Source organism: Oncorhynchus mykiss, chromosome 2 (genome assembly GCF_013265735.2).
Source record: "Oncorhynchus mykiss isolate Arlee chromosome 2, USDA_OmykA_1.1, whole genome shotgun sequence".
NCBI lineage: Eukaryota > Metazoa > Chordata > Actinopteri > Salmoniformes > Salmonidae > Oncorhynchus > Oncorhynchus mykiss.
In genome coordinates, this window is record NC_048566.1 from 74,240,249 (window position 1) to 74,249,961 (window position 9,713).

At 42.5% G+C, this 9,713-nt stretch overlaps 1 protein-coding gene across 14 annotated transcripts in view; it reads right to left on the bottom strand.

Annotated features, from left to right (window-relative positions):
- Positions 1–988: 988 nt before the first annotated feature.
- LOC110501892 (FERM domain-containing protein 4A) overlaps positions 989–9,713 on the bottom strand; it is a 191,986-nt gene continuing 183,261 nt past the window's right edge. For 11 of the 14 annotated variants that reach the window (XM_036955502.1, XM_036955504.1, XM_036955499.1 and 8 more), the window contains one exon: positions 989–5,534. In XM_036955502.1, the coding sequence (XP_036811397.1) occupies positions 5,432–5,534 (103 nt within the window). In that variant the 3' untranslated portion in view covers positions 989–5,431. Of the gene's footprint in view, positions 5,535–9,330; positions 9,403–9,713 lie in introns of all 14 variants that reach the window. The other 3 variants (XM_036955500.1, XM_036955501.1, XM_036955508.1) reach the window with 1 other exon arrangement.

Below are 9,713 nucleotides of genomic sequence, written 5' to 3' on the forward strand. Positions count from 1 at the left end.
CTGGTACGGCTGATTAGCTGTCCTAAGTAAAGTATCTAGAAAAGTGAACTTAAGTGGGACCATTCTACTACGCTTATCAAAAATGTTTAACAACCACTCTCGTGGTGCCCCAAATCCTGAGTTCATTGTTACATGATTAATTTAATCGGTTCTGTTCCATTTCAGTACTGCTTGATGTCCACTAAGCAAAGCAAAGTCACACACACACACATACACACGCGCACACACACACTATTTCAAACATGCACACACCATTCCTAAAGGGTTCCTAAATAAAGTGAGACAGGAAACAATTTCTGAGAGCACTGCTATGGGAACACCAGCAGAGAAAATATGGATTTTTTAGAGGAGAGAGGGAGTATAGTGGGAGAGGAAGTGGGGGGGGAGAGAATGGAGATGGAAAAGGAAAAGTATGGGATAAAAAAAACATCAAAGGGTAAGAGAAAGAAGGCACGGGAAAGAGAATGGGGGGCTAACAGTTGGACTTGCCTGAGTTTGCCTCTCTGATGTGAAGGGATTTTCAATCCCCAGTTTCAAAGAGATGTGGTCCCAGAGTGGGTCTATCTGAAGACTGGGTCTGTCAGCATGGAGACCACAGGGTGGAGGGTTGTACACGAGTGTGTTCTTTTCAGTGGTGTCCTCCTAATTATTTTCCCATCTGAATGTGGCTTCCTCTCGTTAATTTGCTCTGATAAATGTTCAAGCAATATGGTGCATGCCGGGCCAGCCTATTGTCTTCAGACAGACTCCTATGATATGCTCGTCCCTCAAACGACCTATCAGTCAGTGCAGGCAGAATCGTTCCGCTATCTGACGTAAGACAATGAAGCCAGCCAGGTATTTACTGCATCAGTCCAAAGTTACCAGAACAGAGGAAAGGAGAGGTGGAGAGGAAGCCACTTTGAGCTATTGAGGTGTGAGAGGGACATGCTAAACCTTAAGGAACATACAACAGATTACACAGAGAAGAAGACACCAGGAAACCATCTTGAGAACATTCAGCAATAATTTATTTTCATAATCTGAAAAACCACCAATTCTTCTCATCTGGACAATCCATCATCAGGTGCCAACAACACCATTTAGAAAAATGGAAAGTTCCTATACAAAGTCTTAATAGAAAAAAGAATAAATTAACTGTGGAATTCTGTATTTTTTTGTGTCAATTCCACATAGTTTTTTTCTACAATACCTTTTTTTCGTCAGGTTACAGTTGAAGAGAACCAATAAAATCAGGTTACATGCTCTATGGTCTGGTGGATGGGTGTCCTACTGCCTAAAGGGATGGTCTTTGCTCTGCACAACGTATTAAAACTATTGACAACAATGAGGAGAGTCTATATTCTACGTGACAAAGCGGTAACTGGTCATCATATAGCACCTGAAAGGATTTTTACTATGTCAGAACTTAGAGACAAAAACCAAAGAAACAACTAATACTGGTTCATATAAAAAGGAACATGGTTATGTTAAAAACCCCACTTAGGCTTACAGTGAATGTTAAAAACCCCACTTAGGCTTACAGTGAATGTTAAAAACCCCACTTAGGCTTACAGTGAATGTTAAAAACCCCACTTAGGCTTACAGTGAATGTTAAAAACCCCACTTAGGCTTACAGTGAATGTTGAAAACCCCACTTAGGCTTACAGTGAATGTTAAAAACCCCACTTAGGCTTACAGTGAATGTTAAAACCCCCACTTAGGCTTACAGTGAATGTTAAAACCCCCACTCAGGCTTACAGTGAATGTTAAAAACCCCACTCAGGTACGTACAGGAAAGAGGTTGATAAAAGAGTTCATCTTTAACTATAAAAATGTTTATGTTTCTATGGAGTACAGACAGTATGGGAATAGGGGACCTAGAAGAGGGTACAGCACACATCATCACCACATTGGGTTCAAGGGTCAGAGGGGCCAGGAGTCAAAAGTCAAACTGGGGGTTTGGGTGTGTTGTCATGGATATAGAATGCTTCTCTGTCTAGGTGGAAAAGGTGAGTGGAGAAGGGGAGTATTTTTGTTTTTTTGAGCATGCATGGAATGGTGTGAGCTAGCAGAGGTGTCTCATCCATGGGAAATGGTCAGGCTAATGAGCCTTAGCCTAGCTGATGTGGTTCTAAAGAGGTAAACAACAGGAGTTCAAAGTTCATAAGAAACACAGCACTTTTACCAGGACTTTGCAGTGTGGCAGGGTTGGGGGCCGTGAAACTCGTTCAAACTGAAGGCAATTCAGTCCACCATGGCGCTTGGTGCAAGTTCAACTAATTTGATGGGGTCAGATTTTTGTGCAACATATAAACAATGTTTTCAGATGTTTGTTTTTTTAAGACTCAAGGGAGAATATAAGCCTTTACAAAGCACAGGCAGCTGTGAGAGAAGGACTGCAATTCTTTGCTTTGTTTGGGGTTTTGTACACTGTCCACACATACAGCATTACAACAACGTTGGGCAGAGGCTTCTTTTCCCCAGCAGAAAACCAGAAGGTGTGCTTTAAAATACCTGCTTAAGAATTTGTTTGTGACAAGAGTTGGTCTATGTAAGCGAGAGTTATATGGAAACTACACGTTCTCTCACAGCTGTGTTACAGCGGGATACGGTGATGGCCTCCATTACTAAACCAAGGTCAGTTCATTGATGTTCATTGATGACAATACCTACACAGTAATGGTGCTTTCAAGACAACTGGGAACTCATAATAAAACGAGATCAAATCATGACAGTGATCTTCAGGTTGGAGAAGTCGGAGCTTTAGGATGATCCCAGAGTTTCCGACTTGGAATTCCGGAGGACCGTTCAAAACAAATTTTCCCAGTTGGAGCTTGTTTTTTTTCTGAGTTCCTAGTTGTCTTGAACGCACTGAAATCCAACGTCGGAGATTTCCGAGTTCCCAGTTGTCTTGAACGCACTGAAGTCCGACGTCAGAGATTTCTGAGTTCCCAGTTCTCTTGAACGGGGCACAATAAAAGCACAATGATATAACACCCTTCTGGTGCTGGGGTGACATTATTTATACTCTAGACGTGTGTGTTACTCTTATATAAAGTCTGGATTTACATTTTACATCGTAAATGTGTTGTTATGCAGATGTTTTTAATCCCCTTATATGTATCAAAACGCCAGGAGGAGAACTAGATGAAAACTGGTTCTCTATATAGTAGGCCTATAGTCTTCATACATAGTGTGCAACTGTGTATGTTGTGCTCTGGTAACAACACTTAGATTGAATACTTGACACAGTTACAATAGTCAACACCCTACATAGCAGATCCAGCTCCGATTGGTGTATATACCTCTCCCTGATGTTCTTTTGGCTCTGGGAAGCAGGTTCTCTATATAGCAGACACTGGGTTTGTTCGACATTGCAGCCGACAGTGCAGGTGACTGCTGACTGACTTAGCTACAAATCACCTTGCATCATAAATAACTTATTATTATTTGTAGATCAGTCAGTCAGTCACAATGTACCCATGATATATCATAGTTTTGATGCTCTCGAACACAGCCACTTCCTCTGCTAGACTAGGAACCGGGCCCTGTGGGATTTGTAGTTATATGGTTTGTAATTTTAGTGAGTGGCTGTTTTCAGTGCTGGGTTACAGTACAGACTTTAAGCACCACCATAGATGGCACTGATGAGAAAAGTGTGTGTGTCCACAAACAAGATGTGTGTGTTCTGACTGGTGATAGGAGAGACTTTAGGCAGAGAGAATATAGCCTGAGATAGTGACCTGTACAAAAGAGTACCCACTGGAGTTTACAGGCCTCATGCCTGATCTAAATGTTTACCCTCAAATATACTACCCTAGTGTCTGAGACAATGACCAATCGTGGAGTTGGACAGACAGATCGATGTCACAGAGACAGACTGGTCCTTAAATATGGGTTGCCTCCCATTTTTAACAGAGGACTAGAGGACTGCGCAGAGAGTCAGATATCACAACGCCTCGAGAAGTGTTTAACATCTCACCAATTTTATCATAGGCGCAGCTCGATATAGAAGGAGGGGAGTGCCCTTCGCTGCAGCTGTGTGATCGATCAGCTCCACAGCATACGCCCATCACCAGAGAGAGAGAGGAGTGGGAGACACACACAGTCCTAAGCATCCAATCAGCTTTCACTTCTTACCAGGAAGTGAAACGAAGGGGTTGATCCAGATGAAATAGACCACTGAAAGCCTGCAGATATGATTGGAAATAAACACCCCAAACTATATGTGGTCTTAACCTGAAAACTGCTACACATATAGCTACAGTTTCAACCATCACAAACTCAAGACATTGGCTTTCAATGAGATTCCTTGCATATTGTGGCTTGGCATTTCAGGGCCCAAACCTTGAATAAGTGTCTGTGGCCTGTGGCACAGTCTGTCCCCGTCTATCTCTGATCTGGCTGTGCAGGGCCCCCAGTCTGTCCATAGTCTCCCAGTACAGCTGACCACAGTCCCCCAGTATACAGTAGTGGCAAAACATCCCAGTCCAGGAGCTCACTGCTCAGTAGAAGTGTGGATCATCCCAGTACAAGAAACTAGTTGATCAGTGTGGCTGGCTGTTGTACACTACCAGTTCAGATTACTGACATCCCAGTAGACGTGCTGAGCAGGATCCCAGTAGAATTGATCAGTCTTTAAGTTCCTTTGAGGACTCCTAGTATTGTGGGGTGTAACTCCCAGTATGATAAACCAGTGTTCCCAGTGTGCCCATGAGACTGGTGCCATTGGTCAGCCAGATGGATCTTTGGTTGTGGGATAGGAGTTGGGATTGGGATTAGGATTTTTGGGAATGTTTGCCTAGTCTTTCAGATAATCTATAATTCTCCAATAATCCACTCTGTAGTTTTTCTGAAGAGTGAAACATATTCTGAAGGTTTTCATAAAGAGGGGTGAATCGAGTCTCTCCCGCATTTTGTTGTTGTTGTTGTAGAAAACGATAGAGAAATAAACTAAAACATAAAACATGAAATGAATGAACCTAGCAGATCAAGCGTACACACACAAAGGTCCAGAACATGAGCCAAAACACATGGGAGCACACTGGCAGCACACTTGGGTCAGGGGTAGATATGAGACAGGGCCTGGTGGGCTGAGTGTATTCTGGGTTTACCCCTCCTCCCCCCTTGCCCATTCCTGGTTATCCTTGGGCTCAGACTGGAGCAGACTCAGGGTCAGGGATTAAAGGTCAGAGTTCAGGATCGGAGGCTATGGTTGGCTGTTCCACAGCAATAGTCGTGTTGGTCCTAGAACCCCTAGTTCAGCCAAGCCCGATATGCACAGAAACTGATAAAGGGAAAGATGGATGAAGGGAGGAATGGATGAGGGTTTCCTGCCCATGATAAGGCCAATCTAGTCAGCACTGGAGGAGAGGTTGGTGGGGGCTGTAAGGATCAGTTGAGATGTTGGAGGTTGTGTCATTAAGGATCAGTGTTGAGGGTCAGTAGGTCAGACCAGGGTTCCAGGTTTGGCCTTGTCGTGTCCGTACCACTGGACATCTGCCAGCTCTGAACACAGAGGACTGCTGAGGAAACAGCTATCATTGAATGACCTGGAGAGAGAGAGAGAGAGAGAGAGAGAGAGAGAGAGAGAGAGAGAGAGAGAGAGAGAGAGAGAGAGAGAGAGAGAGAGAGAGAGAGAGAGAGAGAGAGAGAGAGAGAGAGAGAGAGAGAGAGAGAGAGAGAGAGAGAGAGAGAGAGAGAGAGAGAGAGAGAGAGAGAGAGAGAGAGAGAGAGAGAGAGAGAGAGAGAGAGAGAGAGAGAGAGAGAGAGAGAGAGAGAGAGAGAGAGAGAGAGAGAGAGAGATGGTTTTATGCTTTAATGGTTACTTCATTTGCCTAGACCTACAGCTTTTGTGAAAACAACGTGCACAATCCATGATGCCTTTACCTCTTTTCCGGCCTCATTTCAAACTGATCTCTCAATCCTCCTATATCTCTGTCTCTATGGCAGCTCACACGTCCTGTTAGTGTACTAGTCTAAAACTACACTAGGTGAGTTTTATAATGAATTAACTGGTATTATGGTGGATACACCCTGTGGCTGCTGCTTTGCTATCCTTGAGATGGACTGAATGAGAGCACACGTCACAAACAAGTCAACAGTGAGAAATGCCATTGAGTTGAATAAGTTCAAGTTCAATCAAAGATGGTAATACAGTACACTAGGGCTGTCCCCGACTAAAAAATATAATGGTTAAAAAAGAAAAGAGTTGTCTGTTCTTTTGACCAATTTGATTGGTAGAAATATTAAAATGTGTATTTTTCCATATATAGACACATCCTATTGTTTTAATCAAATCAACTATATGCACGTAGCTTATCTGATGCTTTAAGCAAACTGTTTGATTAAATAATTAAGAAACACAAATGACTAGAGGGAGTCCGACCGCAATTGATTTGATTGTGCTGCCTGGCTCAGACTTGCTGCGCTGTGCTAAAAAAACAAGACAGCGAGTGACTGGTTATTATGTGTAGATTGAAAAAAATCTATTTAATGCATTTTAGAACAAGGATGTAACATAACAAAATGTGGGAAAAGTCAAGGGGACTGAATACTTTCTGAATACACTGTATATGGATGTTTTATAAAGCCAGGCACATTTAATAGGCTGTTGATTATAGACCTAATTAAGTTGGGGTTTCCTCTCTCCTCATTTTCTTAGGCAATTTAGACAAGGGCTGTTTTCTCCTCTCTTAACTCCGCTGCTGCCTTCGCTGCATTGTTCTCAATATGCTGGTTAACTTTGCTATTATGCACATAGCAACATGGTCTAGGAAAAGGCGCCAATTCAATAGTGCACTGATGTGTTTCAGAACCGCGGACAGCGACCACTATTTAATGTGGGAGAAAGCACATTTGTTATAAAATAATATTATTTTTATTTGTGTTTCACCATTGTTCTTACATAATATCACCATATACAATTTCAGAAGCACATCTTAGTAATGGACTGTGCCATCCCCACGGCCTCCACAATGGATCAGTCCACTCAGACAGACGTGAATCAGATAGGTGTCTTGTAGACCATATTTAAATAAAATAAAATAATTTTTTGCTACTGCTTGACTAAAGAAATCTCAGTCGACCAACAGCCTATCGACCAAATAATCGACCAGTCGACTAATTGGAGTCAGCCCTACAGTACACTGTTAGAAAAAAGGTGTTATCTAGAACCTAAAGGGTTCTTCAGCTGTCCCCATAGGAGAACCCCTTGAGGAACCCTTTTTGGTTCCAGGTATTACTTTTTCCACAGAGGGTTCTATATAGAACCCAAAAGAGTTATACCTGGAACCAAATAATACATTTCCTATGTTGACAGACTTTTTTTCTATTAGTGTACAGTAGTGAAGGTTAGGGTTTACTGTAGAGAGCAGCTACAGGCAGAAACAGGAACAGCCAGACACAGCAGACATGCAGTCCAGTTACAGCCATAGAAACAAAGCAGATAGAACACACCATTCCCAAACCTGCTATTAGAATGGATTAATAATGGGAAGACCCTATTCCACTCAGCAGTTGGTACAATACTTAGAATCTAGACAAGCGATTCTATTTCTATACCCCTGACCTAGTTCAGATTCTGTTTCTACATAAAGTGGCATGCGGAAGTGTTCACCCCCATTGGCATTTTTCCTATTTTGTTGCCTTACAACCTGGAATTAAAATAGATTTTTTGGGGGGTTTGTATCATTTCATTTACACAACATGCCTACCACTTAGAAGATGCTAAATATTTTTTATTGTGAACAAACAAGACAAAAAAAATAGAAAACTTGAGCGTGCATAACTATTTATCCCCCCCAAATCAAAACTTTGTAGAGCCAACTTCTGCAGCAATTACAGCTGCAAGTCTCTTGGGGTATGTCTCTATAATCTTGGCACATCTAGCCACTGGGATTTTTGCCCAATCTTCATGACAAAACTGCTCCAGCTCCTTCAAGTTGGATGGGTTCCGCTGGTGTACAGCAATCTTTAAGTCATACCACAGATTCTCAATTGGATTGAGGTCTGGGCCTTGACTAGGCCATTCCAAGACATTAAATATTTTCCCTTAAACCACTCGAGTGTTACTTTAGTAGTATGCTTCAGGTCATTGTCCTGCTGGAAGGTGAACCTCCATCCCAGTCTCAAATCTCTGGAAGACTGAAACAGGTTTCCCCTCGAGAATTTCCCTGTATTTAGCGCCCTCCGTCATTCCTTCAATTCTGACCAGTTTCCTAGTCCCTGTCGATTAAAAACATCCCCACAGCATGATGCTGCCACCACCATGCTTCACTGTGGGGATGGTGTTCTCGGGGGTGTTGAGAGGTGTTGGGTTTGCGCCAGACATAGAGTTTTCCTTGATGGCCAAAAAGCTACATTTAGTCTCATTTGACCAGAGAGGAAGTCTCCCACATGCCTTTTGGCGAACACCAAACATGTTTGCTTATTTTTGTTGGCCACTCTTCCGTAAAGCCCAGCTCTGTGGAGTGTACAGCTTAAAGTGGTCCTATGGACAGATACTCCAATCTCCGCTGTGGAGCTTTGCAGCTCCTTCAGGGTTATATTTGGTCTCTTTGTTGCCTCTCTGATTAATTCCCTCCTTGCCTGGTCTGTGAGTTTTGGAGGGCGGCAGGTTTGTTGTGGTGCCATATTCTTTCCATTTTTTAATAATGGATTTAATGGTGCTCTGTGGGATGTTCAAAGTTTTGGATATTTTTTTATAACCCAACCCTGATCTGTACTTCTCCACAACTTTGTCCCTGACCTGTTTGGAGAGCTCCTTGGTCTTCATGGTGCCCCTTGCTTAGTGGTGTTGCAGACTGGGGCCTTTTAGAACAGGTGTATATATACTGAGATATGTGACAGATCATGTGACACTTAGATTGCTCACAGGTGGACTTTGTTTAAATAATGATGTGATTCTGAAGGTAATTGGTTGATCTTATTTACATATGCATGCACCACTCTTCTGTTTTTATTTTCATTTTATTTTTTGAAACAAGTTATTTTCTTAATTTCACTTCAACAACTTGGACTATTTTGTGTATGTCCATTACATGAAATCCAAATAAAAATAAATTTAAATTATAGGTTGTAATGCAACAAAATAGGAAAAATGCCAAGGGGAGTGAATACTTCTGCAAGGCACTGTATCTAGTCAAGCGGATCTATTTCTACGTCCCTAATCTAGTTCAGGTTTCTATGTCTTTGTGTCAGGACTCATTCTATGGGGTGTGTTTCTACGTGTTCAGACAGGTTTGGTTCTATGGTCTATGGTTCTACATTGTTGTTCTGTTGTTCTCTGGTCTATCTGTTGTGTTTCCAGGTCTGTGTTCTGGCAGAGTCCTGGCAGACAGACAGTACCTCTATGCTTCAGAGCTGGGCTGAGGGGGAGACTGACACACGTCTTCAGTAGGAGAGCTGTCTGCTGTACCGCTAAACCAGGAAACACACAGACAGACAGACAGCAGAGAGGTTAGTACAGAGAGAGAGGGAGAGAGATGAACAGGGACGGAATGAGAAGGAAAAAGAGAGAATAGCGAAAGAGAAAGAGAGAAGTTAACAAATCATTCTGGCGTATTTAGTGTGAGGGTGAGAGTTAGAACAACGTCAAGTCCAAGTCCTTTAGGAAGACAAGACAGCCCTGTGATCAGTAGCTAGACTGAGTACCGTGCTGTAGAAGGGCAAATGGTATGTGTAGGTTGGAGGTTATAAAGAGGTTATAAAGAGAAGCAGAGCTGAAGATG